Source organism: Oryctolagus cuniculus, chromosome 15 (genome assembly GCF_051225735.1).
Source record: "Oryctolagus cuniculus isolate XC-2025 breed Fujian yellow rabbit chromosome 15, ASM5122573v1, whole genome shotgun sequence".
NCBI classification, from domain to species: domain Eukaryota; kingdom Metazoa; phylum Chordata; class Mammalia; order Lagomorpha; family Leporidae; genus Oryctolagus; species Oryctolagus cuniculus.
This window is the reverse complement of record NC_142881.1, coordinates 27,777,388-27,794,880: the sequence shown is the minus strand read 5'-3', so window position 1 is coordinate 27,794,880 and position 17,493 is coordinate 27,777,388. Positions and strand designations below refer to the sequence as shown.

At 43.5% G+C, this 17,493-nt stretch overlaps 1 protein-coding gene and 1 pseudogene across 12 annotated transcripts in view; one reads left to right on the top strand and one right to left on the bottom strand.

Moving 5' to 3' along the window:
* The window catches only part of ARMH3 (armadillo like helical domain containing 3), a 213,085-nt gene that overhangs the window by 139,922 nt on the left and 55,670 nt on the right, over positions 1-17,493 (bottom strand). For 9 of the 12 annotated variants that reach the window (XR_016221975.1, XR_016221976.1, XM_002718677.6 and 6 more), the window contains 6 exons: positions 17,369-17,462; positions 13,328-13,429; positions 11,258-11,316; positions 9,719-9,784; positions 6,965-7,034; positions 5,232-5,292 (listed from right to left, as the gene is read on the bottom strand). Coding sequence is in view for 10 of the 12 variants with exons in the window: in XM_002718677.6 (XP_002718723.1) it covers positions 5,232-5,292; positions 6,965-7,034; positions 9,719-9,784; positions 11,258-11,316; positions 13,328-13,429; positions 17,369-17,462 (452 nt within the window). In the remaining 2 variants the exon portion in view is untranslated. Of the gene's footprint in view, positions 1-2,104; positions 2,205-4,838; positions 5,081-5,231; positions 5,293-6,964; positions 7,035-9,718; positions 9,785-11,257; positions 11,317-13,327; positions 13,430-17,368; positions 17,463-17,493 lie in introns of those variants that run through there. The other 3 variants (XM_089314440.1, XM_089314441.1, XM_089314439.1) reach the window with 2 other exon arrangements.
* On the top strand, positions 16,403-16,953 carry LOC108178437 (small ribosomal subunit protein eS26 pseudogene; annotated as a pseudogene).

Genomic DNA, 17,493 nt, shown 5'->3' with positions numbered 1-17,493 from the left:
AATTGTTTCATTTCTGACCTAGATTCTGGCTTTGACTATTAAGTTTTCCATACTCCCTATTCTTTCATATTTTATCAGTAGGTTTATAAACTTATCTGAAATGGTAAAAATTCATTTTGCTTTCAATTTCTCATTCTGCTGTAAGCTGCTAAAAAGCTGTACATAATGAGAAGTGAGAGCAGCAATCTGGCCTGATGCCCAGTTGGGAGCAGCTAAGTTCACCTAAAAAGGACTTGATGCTCCAAATACTTGGGGGTAGGGGGAGAAAGGGAGTTGGCAGTGGGGGAAGGGAGATCTGGAAATATGCCCATAGGTAGTAATAAAGAAAGCAAATTCAGCCTCAGGCTGGGACCTTCTGCCCAGCCTCTGTCAACTTGATGGCTCATTATCCTCTCTATCTTCCCTGACCTCAGGACATTCAGTTAGGAAGCAGCAGGAAGAAAAAGCACCTAAGAAAGCGAGGCAAGAGACCAGCGTTGTGGTGCAGAGGGTTAAGCTGCTGCCCACAATGCCAGCATTCTACATGGGGCACCAGTTCAAGTCCCAGCTGCTACACAATTCAGCTCCCAGCTAATGTGCCAGGGAAAGAAGCAGAAAATGGCCCAAGTCCTTGGGCCCCTGCACCCCTGTGGAGACCTGGATGGAGTTCCGGGTCTGGGTTTTGGCCTGGCCCAGCCTAGCTCCTGTCATTGCAGCCATTTCTGAAGTGAACCAGTGGATGGAAGATCTCTGTGTCTCTCTTCTCTGTAACTATGCCTTTCAAAAAAAAAAAAAAAAAAGGCAATACAAAAACTCTTTTTGAGTGAACCAGTGGATGGGGAGATCTCCCTCTCTCCCGCCTCTCTCTCTCTCTGCCTCTCCTCTGTAACTCTGCTTGTCAATAAAACATTAGGGGTCAGCGTTGTGGCATGGCATCCCATATGGGCACAGGTCTGAAACCTGGCTGCTCCACCGCCAATCCAGTTCTGGAAAGTAGCAGAAGACAGCTCAAGTGCTTGGGCCCCCGCACCCACATCGGAGACCCAGAAGAAATTCCTAGCTTCCAGCTTCAGTCTGGCCCAGCCCTGGCTGTTGCAGCCATTTGGGGAGTGAACCAGTAGATGGAAAATCTGTTTCTTCCTCTCTTTCTGTAACTCTGGCTTTCAAATAAATAAATAAATCTTAGGAAGAAAGAAGGGAGGGAGGGAGGGAGGAAATCAGGCAGACAGTACAAAATCTCGTTTGAGGGTAATGTTAGAAACTAAGCGAAGCTGAGGATTAGAAACTAGCACAGGCCAGTTTTACTGGCTGGTAATGTGAGGGTTTGGACAGACAGATCTGTACCTGTAACTCCACAGAATGAACATACAATCAGAACCTTAGCCCCACCTTCAGCTGCTTCTCATCATATGCTTAATTTCAGGCCACCTTTTTTCCTACTCTCTTACTCCCCTCCATGCACACTACATTCTAGCCATCCTGAATTCTTTCTTTGTTCCAAATATACCACACTTTCAACTTTCTAAGGCCCTGCACATACTTGTCCCTACCTCATATCCTCCTAGTGTTTCTTCACAACTCAGGTCAAAAGTAACCTTTTCTGTTATCTTCGCTGATGCCCCAGTAAGTATAATCACTCTATACAAAGCTTTCCTTTGTCACTTACAGCCTCTGAGTCAGAGACACATGACTGAATTTGGTTATGCAACTTACCAGCTGTTCAACTGTGGTATCAGCCTGCAAAATGGCCTCCAGGGGCTGGTGCTGTGGCGTAGAGGGTTAAGCTGCCGCCTGCAGCACCGGCATCCCACGTGAGCGCCGGATATAGTCTGGGAAAGCAGCAAAAGATGGCCTGGACCCCTGCACCCACGTTAGGAGACCCAGACGAAGCTCCTGGTTACTGGCTTTGGCCTGACCCAGCCCCAGCCATTGCAACCATTTGGGGATTGAACCAGTGAATGGATGACTTTCTCTCTCTCTCTCTCTCTCTCCCTCCCTCCCTCCAACTTCGCTTTTCAAATAAATAAATCTTTTAAACAAAACAAAAAAGATGGCCTTCAATAATCCCTAGCTTCTAGTAGCCGTATTCTGTCTTACTATGTTTTATATTGCTATAACAATGCCACAGACTGAATAATTCCTAAAGAAGAGAAATTAATTTCTCACAGTTCTGGATGCTGAGAAATCCATTATCAAGGTGGCAACATCTGATGAGGGTCTTCTTGCTGCATCATCCCATGGTGGAAGGCAGAAGGTTGCGGACAAGGATGAGAGGGGAAGAGCAGGGAGAGAACAAAAGGGAGAGTGGAGGGAAAGAACTTGCACGACCTGGATTCAGCCTCTAGTTCTTTTAAAACAGGCATTAATTCATTCATGAGGGCAGATAGAGCCTTCATCGCCATTAAGCCCCAGCTCCCTTCACTGCTGCACTGGGAATTAAGTTTCCAACATAGGGGCCGGCATTGCGGTGCAGGACTTGAGACACAGCTTGTGATGCCACCATCTCATACTGGAGGGCCAGTTCTAGTCTTGGCTCCTCCACTGCTGATCCAGCTTCCTACCAATGCGCCTGGTAAGGCAGTGAAATATGGCCCAAGCACTTGGGCCCCTGCCACTCATGTGGGAGACCAGGACAGAGTTCCTGGCTTCTGGCTTCAGCCTGGCCCAGATTTGGCTGTTCTGCCATTTGGGGAGTAAATAAGCATACAGAGGATCTCACCCTGTCTCTCCTCTCTGTTGCTCTTTCAAATAAATAAATCTACTTTTTTAAAAAAAGTTTCCAACACATATGTTTTAGGGGACATATTCAAGCCACAGAACCCCTGGTACAATATGTTTCCACACATCAGAGTCAGTCTGTGTGACTGTTAACAAAAATGATCTATCACCAGGAGATCAGGTTATAACGGATGCAGTGGCTTCCATCTTGGGTTCTCATGTTCCTTCTCTCTCTTAGATGACTTGTTTTGGGGAAAGCCAGCTGCCACGCTGAGCAACCCTATGGAGAGTCCAGGAGGCAAAGAACACAGGCTTGACAATAACCATTAAGTGAGCCTAAAGCAGACTGTCCAGCCCCAGCAGAACCTCAGATGCCTGCATCCCCAGTTAACACTTTGATTGCAGCCTTCTCAGAGACCCTATGCCAAAACTATCCAGCTAAGCTTCTCTTGGATTCCTGATCCACAGAAGTGAGATGGTAAGCATTCCTTTGAAACCACTAGGTTCTGGGATAGCCTGTTACACAACAACAGATAACTAATGTACCTGAGAAGGGATGGTAACAGCCCCAGATTTATAGTAAGAAAAGCTGGGTTCACGTCTAGGAAATGAATCTTACTAACAGAACACGCTTGGGCAAAGCATTTCATTTCCTGAGCTTTAGTTCCTCATTTATGAGAAAACTGAGAGGGACAACAGCAACATACTACAAAGTAAACAGCACACCCTGAAACTGGAACAAAAGGTGACCACACCAGAAATGCAGTCTAAAACGAAAACAAATCTGATCCCTAAAGTACTGAGGTTGAGAGACTCTAAAATAAGCACAAAATTCACCTAGTGAGGGTTATTATGAGCAACTTTTCATGGTCCTTGAATTACGGATCAGACTTATTTATAGCATCCCAAAATTATGGGAAAATGTAAAGTGTAACTTTCTTACATTATACACATTTTTCAGATCTAAGAAATGGAAACTATATAGTCTACAAGCAATCTAAAAAGCTGCAGTCTACTCTTTTTACAGTGAAATCCTTTATACCTCCCAAGGTTCCAGGCCTGGCATTGGAATGAAGCACACTGTACTGTACTTGCTGTGCACCAAATTTCTCTCTCACCCAAACCAATATGGTCAGACTCAGTTCAGATACTTTTTAAGGAATAAATATATACATACTTGGGATCACACTAATGTGGCACAGCTGTTCTCAGATATTAACTATAATAATACAAAAGAGGCAAAGGAGAAAGAAAATCTAAAGGCTTACATTGTGTGGCAATATGATGACTTTCAGCTGCCTGCAGCTGGCCACACCTTAAAGAATTGTGAGGAGGGGCTAGAACTGTGGCATAGCTGGTAAAACCGCCACCTGCAGCGCCGGCATCCCATATGGGCACCAGTTTGAGTCTTGGCTGCTCCTCTTCCAATCCAGCTCTCTGCTATGGCCTGGGAAAGCAGTAGAAGATGGCCCAAGTCTTGGGCCCCTGCACCAGGATGGCAGGCCCAGAAGAACCTCCTGGTTGATCAGCGCAGCGCTGGCCGGCTGTTGCAACCATCTGGGTAGTGAACCAGCGGATGGAAGACCTCTCTCTTTCTCTCTCTCTCTCTGCCTCTCTGTAACTCCAACTTTCAAATTAAAAAAAAAAAAAAAAAATCGTTTAAAAAAAAAAAAAAAAAAAAAAGAATTGTGAGGAACAGTCTGACATCCTGAGCAGGCAGGACTCTCCCAGCCAAGCCTCTGGAGACATAATCTGCCTAGCTACCAGGGCTCCAGCAAGGCTGTCGAGACAATACTCAGTGAGAATGGAGAGAAAAAAGCTCCATCTCTCTGACTTGCTCCTGCCTTCTAACTACTACTGACTGCTGTGATGCCACAGTCCAGAGACAAATGAGTGGTCATTGCACCTCTTCAGATTATAGCAGCCCCCAACAACACTTCAGCCCAGCTCCTCGTGAGTGTGCCAAAACAGTGACAAGGAATGTGTGTTGAATCCAAAGTGCAGTTTGTACTGTTCCCCGCTCTGAAAAGATGGACAAATCCAGGCCAAAAAATGTACCCTGACACTACTCCACACAAAATGTGTTTTTCTTAATGTAAAGTATATACAAGCTATACAGCTTCTATCACTTGATTCTTTCGTTGTTGTTGTTGTTAAAGATTTATTTATTTATTTGAAAGTCAGAGTTACACAGAGAGAGGAGAGGCAGAGAGAGAGAGAGAGGTCTTCCAACCACTGGTTCACTCCCCAATTGGCCGCAATGGCTGGAGCTGCGCTGATCCAAAGCCAGGAGCCAGGAGCTTCTTCCATGTCTCCCATGCAGGTGCAGGGGTCTAAGGACTTGGGCCATCTTCTACTGCTTTCCCAGGCCATAGCAGAGGTCCTGATGGGAAGTGGAACAGCTGGGACTAGAACCGGCGCCCATATGGGATGCTAGTGCTTCAGGCCAGGGTGTTAACCCACTGTACCACAGCGCTGGCTTACTTGATTCTTTAAAATAGAGATGTACTCATAAAGCAAATCACAGGACTTACACATAGAGATCCATAGGAAACTCCTTCATCATGTGTGTTACAATAAACTCCACCATCAGGTCTGAAAGAAGAAAGGTGAAAAATTTGATCAATTAGAAGATTTACTGCTTGCTTTTGAGTTGGAAAAAAAGCTTCTGAATATACCCTCACTCTTGCTGAACGTCATCCTTTAACTACATCAGTACTCTCATTCATTTAAATTTACTATATATAAGGTTCTTCTTACACCACCTGCCACTTGTAACAAGAAAATTAGTTCACTCCCTTATTTCCAAAAGGATACCTTAATTCTAGACAAGGAAGATTTCATTGTGTAGATGTTTCATACCATGGCACTAGCACAAAATGCCAGAGGGAAATCATATTCTGACACTGGAGCAATGAGGCAAGCAGAGGAGAAATTATAGATCACATCTGTGTAATCAGAGCTCAGCTCTAAATCTATGTCAGCTTACCTCATCTCACTATCCTGCTCAGTTTGACAGATACTGACTGAAATGGTCTGTGGGGGCTTGAGTCAATAGAAGCTTATTATACAGTCTTAATTACTGTTTCTAAAACCAAGTAGATTTAGAAACTGGGGTTAAGTATTCAAGATAAAAGGGATTAAAAGTTCAGTTAGTTCCCCTGACAAAAATGCAGAATTCTGGGAAGACAAAATCACCCACAATACAGCTCCATACAGGCAGTTCTATCAGCCTCTCACCCACCTTAATTTACTCAGAGTGGGGAGCAGCTGTTTATCCACCTATTTATTTATCTATTAGCTAAGATGCCCATGTTCCACATCTTAATATCTGGAATCTACACCTGGATCTGGCTCCTGACTCCAGCTTCCTGTTAATGCAGACCCTAGGAGACAACACTGATGGTTCATAAAACTGGGTCCTGCCCACCTACATGGGAGACAGAATGAGTGCCCAGCTCCCAGATAAAGCAGTCATTTGGTGAGTGAGCCAGAGGGTGGGAGCTCTTTGCCTCTCTGCCTCTCAAATAAATCAATGCATTTTTTTGTTTTTATTTGACAGGCAGAGTTAGACAGTGAGAGAGAGACAGAGAGAAAGGTCTTCCTTCCGTTGGTTCACCCCTCAAATGGCCACCACGGCCAGTGCGCTGCGCCGATCCGAAGCCAGGAGCCAGGTGCTTCTTCCTGGTCTCCCATGCGGGTGCAGGCGCCCAAGCACTTGGGCCATCCTCCACTGCCTTCCCGGGCCACAGCAGAGAGCCGGACTGGAAGAGGAGCAACTAGGACTAGAACCCAGCACCCATATGGGATGCCGGTGCTGCAGGCAGAGGATTAACCAAGTGAGCCACAGCGCCGGCCCCAAATGCAAATTTTTTTAATAAGTTACTCTGAGGAAGTTCTGTATGTCTGAACTCAGAACTTCAAGCCCCTGGCCAACTGACACAGCGATCTGGATGAAGAAAGGGAGAATTTGAAATCTTGAACAAGAGTAAGATATTTTACAAATTTAAATCATGTTTCAAGTTTAGACAAAGCCTCCTGCCTCTCCCTGGAAAAATTTTTCCTTTGAATGAGAACACTCTCTTTTACTGAGCATAATATTCATTAACAGTATTTTACCAAACGCAATAATAAACACGGTTTCTAAGGCCAGGAAAGAAACGTAACTAGCAACTTCTTCTCTGAGGAAATAACACACTTCTCCTAACCACAAGCTCCTATTACTGCCCTGAAAAAAAAAATGCCAATCTCAATGATACTCACTCACCCAGTACTGCACAGACTAGAGGACGGCAGGGAAGGTTCTTATCTGCTGCCTTCTTCCTGTGTCTCATAGGCTTCACACACATACAAAACAGAAGAAGAAAGGAAGTTAGCAGCCACCTGAAGTGAGATGCACTGGCTCATCATCACATTTCTCACGCAAGTACAATCACCACTAGAGATGTGACCTTCTCTTTCTCTAGCGGTAGGGTAGGATAGAGGCAGGGCAGGGAGGATTTGTAAATGCTTCTCAGTTGTCAGTGCAGCCCTGTGACAAAAATACAACTAATGGCAAGTCAACAGTCCCAAAGGGCACTGGGGCATACAACAGGAAAGCCACTGTTTTCACTCTGATTTCATCTGTATTGTACAAGAGGGCATTACTGGCAACAGAAAAGGTACTTTTTGGTATTTTCATTGGATAGTAAAGTAATAAAAAGAAGAGGCTGCAACCATAGCAGTTACAAAAAGTGAAAGTAAGTTTCAAATCTATATCTCTAAATAAATAAATCTGTATGTCATGGTATCTTTTAACGCTTCCAAGCTTCAGGAATCCCCAATCCTACATGTTCCATTTCCCCACTTCTCAGATGAATAAATCAAAGCAACATCTCATTTCAGTCAATCAAAAATATTAATACATTTTGAGAATAAAAGGCTTAGCCTCATCTCCTTATTGAAATTAAAATTTGAAAGGCAGAGAGACAAAGAGTGTGGGACAGAAATAATGAGAGAGATTTTCCATTTGCTGGTTCACTTCCCAAATGCCCACAATAGCTGCAGCTGGGACAGGTCAAAGCCAGGAACCAGGGGCTGGCATTATGGTGTAGAAGCTAAAGCTGCAAAGCTGGGATCTCATACAGGCCCTGGTTCATGTCTTGGCTGCTCCACTTTTGATCCAGCTCCCTGCTAATGGTCTGGGAAAAGCAGCGCAGGATGGCCCAAGTGTCTGGACCCCTGCCATCCACATGGGAGTCCTCGATGAAAGTCCTGGCTCCTGGTTTCAGCCTGGCCCAGCACTAACTGTTGCTGACATCTGGGGAGTGAACCAGTAGATGGAAAATCTCTCTCTCTCTCTCTAACTCTTTCAAAATAAAGATATAAGTTTTTTTTAAAAAAACCTAGAACCCAGAACTCCCTCTGGGTCTCCCACATAGGTGGCAGGGACCCAAGTACTTGAGCCATCCATCACCTGCTGCCTCCTAGGGTACACATTAGCAAAAAACTGGAATCAGCAGTAGAGTCAGGAACTTGAACCCAGGCACTCCAATATGGAATGTAGGTGTCCCAAATGGCACCTTAACCTCTGTGCCACAACACCCACTCTGAAATCTATGTTATTAATGGGTAGCTTGGCCTTGCTCTTAAGACACCCACATCTCATACTGGAAATCTTCGGTTCAATACCCACCTCCTGCTATTGACTCCAGCTTCCTCATATTGCCATGGAAGCAGCAGTGATACCTCAAGTAACTGGGTTCCTGCCACCTATGTGGAAGCCTCAATAGTGTTCCTGGCTCCTAGCTTTGGCCTAGCCTAGTCCTAGCTGTTGCAGGCATTTGGAGAGTGAACCAGCAGATGGGAGATCTGTCTATCTGTATGTCTCCATCTCGCTCTGTCTTTATTACTTTTTCTGGCTCTCAAATTCTTTAAAAAGAGAAAACAAATCTATGTTACCGATATATTCCAATATTATTGCCATGGACACATGGTTATGGATCTTTCTATGCTGTTTTAAGATATAGCTCATGGGGGGCCGGTGCTGTGGCGCGGCGGGTTAACACCATGGCCTGAAGCGCCGGCATCCAATATGGGTGCCAGTTCTGGTCCCAGTTGTTCCACTTCCAATCCAGCTCTCTGCTGTGGCCTGGGAAAGCAGTGGAAGATGGCCCAAATCCTTGACCCCTGCACCAGCATGGGAGACCTGGAAGAAGCTCCTGGCTCCTGGCTTTGGATCAGCGCAGCTCCAGCCATTGTGGCCAATTGGGGAGTGAACCATCGGATGGAAGACCTCTCTCTCTCTCTCTCTCTGCCTCTCTGTGTAACTCTGACTTTCAAATAAATAAATAAATCTTAAAATATATATATATGTATATATGTATATGTGTATACACACACATAGTATGTATATATATGCATACATATATACACATATATGTATACACACACATAGATCATGGGGCCAGCATTGTGACACAGCAGGTTAGAGCCCCAGACTGCAGCACAACCATCCCATATGGGCGCAGGTTCAAGTCCCAGTTGCTCCTGGGAAAGCAATGGAGGATGGCCCAAATGTTTGGGCTGCTGCACCCACATGGGAGACCCAAAGGAAGCTTCTGGCTCCTGGCTTCGTATCGGCTCAGCTCCAACAGTTGCAGCCACAGGGGGAGTGAACCAGCAGGTAGAAAACCTCTCTTTCTCTCTCTCTCTCTCTCTCTCTTTCTCTCTCTGAGTCTCTGTCTCTGCCTCTCTCTGTAACTCTTTCAAATAAATGAAATAAACTTTTTTTTTACAAAATGGATACTGCTAGGTTTGGAGCTTCTAAAAAAAAATCAAAACCCCCCCCAAAAAAGATATAGCTCATGACACACACAAAAACACCAACAACAGGCACAGGTCTGTTGAACACCAGTAATCCAAAAGCCCTTTGGCACAATTTTCCACTCACATTTCTTCTAGCAAATCAATTTCATCCCAATTCTACCAACACACAAAAAATTTCCTCTAAGAAAAACCAAGAAGCAAAAGTTACACCTACCATTCTGTGCAAGTTTACTCGAAAATTCATGTTGTCATCATGCAAAAATGCATTGGCATACTGATCCTAACAAAAACATAGAGAAAAAAGAGTGAGAGCTATATTTAAGAAACTCAATTTGTAATAACGCTTCCTACAAATCCTTGGACTTTAAGAACTACTTTCAAGTAACAGCTGGAAAACTAATGGGATAAGCTCTTGCCTTTATGTCAAACCCTACTTAAGACCTGAGACTTGACTTGGATATAATTTCCCAGTGTGTCTCTAACTGGTCAAAAATCTCTAGGCAAATTAAAAACAGCAAGTATGAAGACACAAGGACTTGAGGCAAATGCTGGGAGGAATCTGTTTTCCTATTTCCTCTTCCTTCCCATCTGCCCAAGCAGCCAGCTCTGTGTGGAACAGCTTGGAGGTTTTCCTAAGGGCTGCAGGTCGCTGTGCAGGCTCCCCCTGAGGTTCTAGAGTAAGAGGAAAGGTCTGTGCTCTGCTGGAAATGTACTCAGCAGAGAGGAGAAAGCTGTTACACAGGCAGTGTGAAAGCAAGCAAGACCCTGTCTGTCCTTGGCTTTGCTAAAGACAGAGAGAAAATCAAACACCTCTCACCATGAATTGGGAATAATATCCCTTGGCCCTTTCCCAATGCCTTTTCTGAAGATTTGACATGCCTACAGACTCCAATTACCAAGAACTGCTACAATTTGTGAAAAACAACTCCTTTAAAGATTTTCTTAGAAAGATTTTCTAAAGCAATTACACGAGGCCCACTGGTAATAAGCAGCTCTTCTATAACCAGTTACCCCTAACCTCTTACAAAGCACCAACCCACAGAGAACATGAAAAGGGAAAGACTATGAAAGATCTGTACGCCATGTGGACCACCTTCACTATTTTTCTTGAGAGAAAAGAGCAGAGTAAGGAACAGTGAAGGGGGAGGGTGAAGCTATAAATTTCATTCCAAACTAACTCAAGTTCTGCCATACCTGTGTGTCATCAGGCTCCACGCTGAGGTCAGTGAGGTCGAGCCTGAGTGACCCAAGCAAGAGCACCGCCTTGCTCCTCTCAGGTCTTGTTATTCACCAAACTGCAACCAGCCAGCTTTCCCTACCACCGTTTTACCCACAGGAAACCTGAGCTCCACTTTTATTTTGTTAAATGGGCAAAATACACAATATGAGCAGCTTCAAGTTAAAAGGTATCAAGTCTCTGGTCTAAAACTCTTAAGAGCCAGAATCTTCCAGCTCTCGATTACAGCAGTTATCGTCTCACAATTCTTTATTAATTCATCCATTTAATGCTAATAGTGTCTCTACTTCAAGCCAGACACTGAAAACATAGCGATGAAGGAAAACAGTGTCCTAGCTGTCAGAGCTGACATTCCTGTGGGCAGACAGACAAGACAAAGTAGCAAGATTTTCTCTCCCAAGTTTAAAGATCCTAAAAGTCAGAAGATAAGAACTACATTGGGAAGGTTGTGGGAAGACAGGAAGAAACAGCACTTTGTAAGAGATTAACTGATACCAGAAGGCTGATGAGACCTACCTCTGCAATACATGTAAGGATAATCAGACAGAGTTTCCCACTGTGCAGCCTGTGTTCATCTGAAACAAAAAAATTAACTCTTGTCTGTATATCATCCAGACCACGTTTCAGTAAGGAATGAAGCTAGATCATGAAAAGGAACACTCATACTCTCCCCACAAAATTAACAAGTGGAAATTACCATAGTACTACTACAGTAATTCCTGCACCCTTCCCAGACAAAAGAATTCCCTGGAAGACTTTCTTCTTAAATCTCCAGGTAGTCTGTTAAATAGCTGACCACCTTCCTGAAAGCCACTTCACAACATAATGGTTCCCAATTTCATGGTCCAATTTAGAGCCATGCCCTTTGCTTCTGAACTGTCGGGATCATTTCATTTCCCACCCCTCATCCACCAGTTATAAGCACCACCATCTATACCACCTATCACAATATCTAGAAAAGTTTTGTGACTGTTCATTGCAAACTGACAAAGAAATTAACTAGAGACCACATAGGGTCCAGCCTACCTTCCTGCACTGGACATATTACTTATGACCAAGGAGACCATGAACTCTTGATCACTTTTCATCTTGCCAAAACTGTTCACTCAGCAAACATTTACTTAGCACCTAACTCTGTGGCAGGCACTGTTCCAGGCATTAGAGACACAGCACTGAACTAAACATATGAAGCTGGGGCCGGCACCATGGTGCACTAGGTTGGTCCTCCGCCTGTGGCGCCAGCATCCCATATTGGAGCACCAATTCAAATCTAAGCTCTTCTGCTTCAAATCCAGCTTCCTGCTAATGTGCCTGCAGAGGCAGTGGAAGATGGCCCAAGTCCTGGGGTCCTTGCCACCCATGTGGGAGACCCAGATGGAGTTCCTGGCTCCAGCAAATGCAAGAATTCTCTCTCCTTCCTTTACTCTGCCTTTCAACCCAAAGCCAGGAGCCAGGAACTAAGTCTAGGTCTCCCATTTGGGTGGTAGGAACCCACATACTTGAGCTGTCATCTGCTGCCTCCCAGGTGCATTAGCAGAGCGCTAGATCTGAGATGTGAAATGGCTGGAACTCAAACCAGATACTCTGACACAGGAAGCATGCAACTCAAGGAGCAGCTTAACAGCTGCACCACACTGTCCATCCCTGAGGGAATCTTAAAACTAGGATATATTTCATTTACATGAAATACCTAGAATAGCCAAATCCATAGAGACAGAATGTAAAATGGTGATTGCCAGAGAATGGAAGGAAATAGAATGAGGTATAAGCGTTTAACAGATCCACTGTTTTGTGAGATGAGTTCTGGAAATGAATGGTAGTGAATGAATGGTAGGTACATGAACGTATGGTAAATGTTATATATATACTACAATAATAAATAAAAATTGCAAGCACTCACATAAATCTAGCATAAATAAAAAGACAAAATTGGGACATGTAGTAGACAGAATTTGCTAAGTGCCCTAACAATCCTTTCTCACTCCTAGCCCAACTAGTCCACTAACTTCCCAACAATTAAAAGGCCATAGTAAAATCATAAACGAGGAAGACCAAAATTTAACAGGAAAAAAAATTCAAACTTTCCTAATACCCACTCCTCTCCCACTGGCTTCTAAACACAGGCACTGACACGTCCACGTTAAGTGTTAAGGAACACTGTGTCCCTCTGAATCTCACCTCCTCCTACTGTGTGCTGTACGACAGTCCTAATTCTCACCACAAGCTGATGCTTTCAGTTCTTATTCTTATTCTCAAGAGGGAATTCCCTGAAGCGTGCTAATCCCCCCTACTTCCCACACATAAGTGTCTGCATCTACTTACCAAGATATGCTAAGACTTGCTGGTTTTGGAGAGACCAGTTTTTTTCCTGTTCTATTTTTGAGCACTCCCCTCCAGCTTCAGGTTTTCCCAACACCACCTAATTGCCTTCTAGCAGTGTGAAATTCCTGCTTTCCAGCAATCAAGACCATCACCCTGCACAGGGAGGTTCATCTTGTAAAAGCTTCAAAATATGAATCCAACTCTTTGATTCTCACTTCATGCCACACTTCCCACTTCCTGAGCCCCTAAAGTAGTATTCCTTACCTTTGGTGTCCTGCATGACAATGGAGCTATACTTTAGGAAGGTTATCAGTAGATTACTGGTCTGTACATCTGCATCCAGTGGGAGTTCCACAGAGCTTATAACTGGAATAGAACAGATAAAGTGCGCTTAGACTATAATATGTTCTACCCAACACTTCTACCCACATAGCCCATTTACCAGTAGGCACAAAAATGACTAAATCAGCTTTTTCCACAACAGAGGGAGGATCAAGTGCTTATCACAAAACTTTTCTTCCTAGTCCTCTAGAGCCTTTCCTAATCCCAAAATTGAGCCCAATGACCTTCTCTCCCATTTAGAGCCAGTCTCTAGGAACATGGCTTTTCTCCCAACATCCTAGGAGGGGTTATATTGATTCCAGTTCCATCCCCAAGGAAGCCAAAAGAGGTCAAGACCTTTTCAAAGGCACTGTGATGTCTACTTAGAGGAAAGATCTGTGTTGAATATAAATGAGACTTGCTTTAATGAGTCTCTTGCTTAAAATAAATGAAAATTCCTTCCTAATAAGGAGAAATTGTGCTCAAGTTTTGGGAACAAGCCTTTAAGCAGAAAGGATCCAAGATGGAGGGAGAAAAAGTTAAGGGAGAACTATGTTCAAATTCTACCCATAAACCCTACTCCCTAAGAGGGAACTGGGAAAGGAATATACACTGAAAACAAGTGAACAACATTGATTGGGATAGGCTTGTAACTAAGTTTTACATATCCTGCTGCTGCTTCCAAGAGAAATCTCCTTTTCCATTCTCTGAGCTATAGTCCCAACAAACAATGAGGGACCGACCACACCAGGACTAACCCACACAGAACAGTTTTGAAACAGACCACCCAGGATCCTAAGACTTCAAATTAGATTTAATTGTCTTATTAAGTGCTTTTACAGTGTCCAAGACATAATGTATAAACAGGAGGAGGCTCACAATGGCCCAGATAAGCTAGAGAATCTATAGCTTTCTGCTGTACTTTCAGCCATGAAGACGCAGCTGAGTATGGAACGTTACTCATAATATGTATTCACAACCTTAATGGCTCCCTCTGCAGTTATTACAATGCATGCAGATAGCACTTATTAACAGTGGGAAACATTTGCATATTTCAGTTCTATAATATACAGCAAGCACAACAAAAAACCTTAAGAGAAGACATGAGCGTGCCCAGCCCTTGGCTGTGCTCCCACAGTTCAATCCTCAAGAACTAACAAAAAACAAGTATATTTTTATGCTGAAATACTAAAAGGTCTTAATTCATGTTATGGGTTAATGACCTGAGACTGTCATTTCAAACCATAGCCTATTGTGAAGCTCAGAGTCCACAATCACCCCTTTTCCCAATATAAAGAGGTGTCTAACTGGTAAGTGGGACTTTGTTCCCCACTCACACACAGAGATAACTAGAATACTATCTTATATAATATGCAGAAATATAGAAGCACATGTATTTTTAGTTTACCAGAAAGTCCTCTCATGCCAAGGCTGAATTGTCAAATGTCAAGTTTGATCTGAGAACAAATGCTACAATAAAACTGCTGGCTTTTCAAAACAATGGCTCCAGGGACACACCTTTTCATATAACTGGGCTACCAAGCACTACTATAATTAAAAACCAAAAATTAAAAAGAAGGTTATAATACTTAGGACCCCTACAGAAAGTAAATGAGTTAGAAGGGAGGAAAAAGAACAACTAGAACTGAGACAGAATAAAATCCCTCACAAATTAAAATCTCTCATTCCTTGATCTTTGGCTTCACCATTCTTTGCAGCAGCTTTTGTCAAGAAAGACAAGCATTTGAAAGTGGGCTGACTTGATCTTCCCACTAGAAAAAATAAAAGCTCACTGGTTGTAGGTAAGTAAGCACAAATCCTGCTATTGCATAATCAAGTGTGTGGGAGGAAGTGTTCACAATGAACAGTCTGAAAGGCAATTCTCTGAAGCATCCAAACCCTAACCTCACATGGAACTCTCATATATGTGTGCGTGTGTGTGTATATATGGCTTTTGATATCCATGGTAACCAGGCAGGCTTCATCCTTAAAGAGAAAATACAGTATTTCCATTGGATGATTCAGTGACCTGAATAAACACAGACAAGTAGGCAATCCTCACTACTTGCTCCTTCTCATTAAGATATTTTGGAATTTGGCTTTCAATTCTAAACAGATCCAATTCACTACCACAAACCTAGTTATCACAGTACCCCCCTCCACCATGCTTCTGTACTGCCTATATTGCCTAGAAATGCTACTGTCAAAGAGAGTGTATGAAAACAGAGGGAAAGCAGAACAAAGGAAGTCACTTCACATAGAAACAGTAGGTAGACACAAACAAAGGGTCAAAGTTGGATTTCCTGTACTTCTTTGTCTACAATGAAGTTAACATCTAAGGTACAACATCAACTATTAAAGTAGGTTAGTTTTAGGCAACGGTATTCCATCAAAAACACTCAGCCTGGCCGGCGCCGCGGCTCACTAGGCTAATCCTCCGCCTAGCGGCGCCGGCACACCGGGTTCTAGTCCCGGTCGGGGCGCCGGATTCTGTGCCGGTTGCCCCTCTTCCAGGCCAGTTCTCTGCTGTGGCCAGGGAGTGCAGTGGAGGATGGCCCAAGTGCTTGGGCCCTGCACCCCATGGGAGACCAGGAAAAGCACCTGGCTCCTGGCTCCTGCCATCGGATCAGCACGGTGCACCGGCTGCAGCGCGCCGGCCACGGCGGCCATTGGAGGGTGAACCAATGGCAAAGGAAGACCTTTCTCTCTGTCTCTCTTTCTCACTGTCCACTCTGCCTGTCAAAAAAAAAAAAAAAAAAAAAAACACTCAGCCTACCATAATTGGTTAATTCAGATAGCATGGAATTTCGGGAAGCTAAATTGATAATTTATTTTCTGCTACCTTTTTCTAAAATCCTAACCATAATATTTATAAGGAGGAATTTTTTGTTGCTATTACTGCTTTTAGAGGACAAAATCTTTTTTTCCCATACATATACACATTTTATTCAATAGGTCCAAGTATATGAAGTTTCCAATATTCAAAATTTACTTGGGTCCTTGGTTCCAGAAAGATAAAGAAGGAACAATGGCCAGGCTAAAAAGGGCTGTGGCCTTGTGCACCCTATTTGCTGCACTAACTGCACTTGTGTGTCCAAGGACAAGGCCATTAAGAAGTTCGTCCTTCAAAACATGGTGGAGGTCACAGCCCTCAGGGACATCTCCAAAGCAGTTGCTTTCAATGCCCATGTGCTGTATGTGATGTTGCACCATTCACAGCAAAGTGGTCAGAAATCCATCTCATGAAGCCCACAAAGGCCAGACACCACTGCCCTGACTTACACCTGCTGCTAGTGCCCCACGACCTCCACCAAACCCCATGCAAGGAGCATTATCTTTAAGGGCTGAAGAAAAATTATTCTCCGGAAAAAATAAAGTAGAAATTTATGCTTTAAAAAAATTTCCTACAAAAATTGCAATTTCACTGAGTTTGACTCGATTCTAGACTTTTTGAAGGCAAGTTACTATGTCACGCAAGTTTTTCTTCTGTTTTGTTTTTGGTGCAAAGTTATTGACACAAGCTATAGAGACAGTAGTTTAAGTGGTTCTCTTTTTTTCTTTTTTTTTTTTAATTTCTCTTTTTTTCTTACTACCACCCCCTTCTTCTCTCCCTTCCTTCTGTTTTCTCCTTCCTTCCTTCTGTTTTTCTTTTGTTTTTGAGATAACATACTTTAAATTTACACATTACAGTAAAAAGGCTTAATACTACACGAGTAAAAAGAAAAAGAAGGGGGCAAAATCTTAAATACTCACTGAATTCCCAAATATAATCAGAAGAGGAGCAGCAGAGACTAGAACTGGCGCCCATATGGGATGCCGGCACCATAGGTAGAGGCTTGGCCTGTTATGCCACAGTGCTGGCTTCCAGATATATTTCTTAACTGAAAGAATTAATAACTGTGTTTTTTGTTCAGCACAGCTATACTCACTCTTAAAGATCCACAATCACATCAATCAAGAACACCTAAGAGGTGGTGAGTTTACCATCAGAAGAGGGTGGAGTGGTACCAAGTGGTGTGACTGGGGTTGTTGGAGCAGGACTGACAGGAGTCGTCACCAAGCCCATTTCTGGATGACTCTGAAAGAATTAAGAAAAACAGAAAATCCAG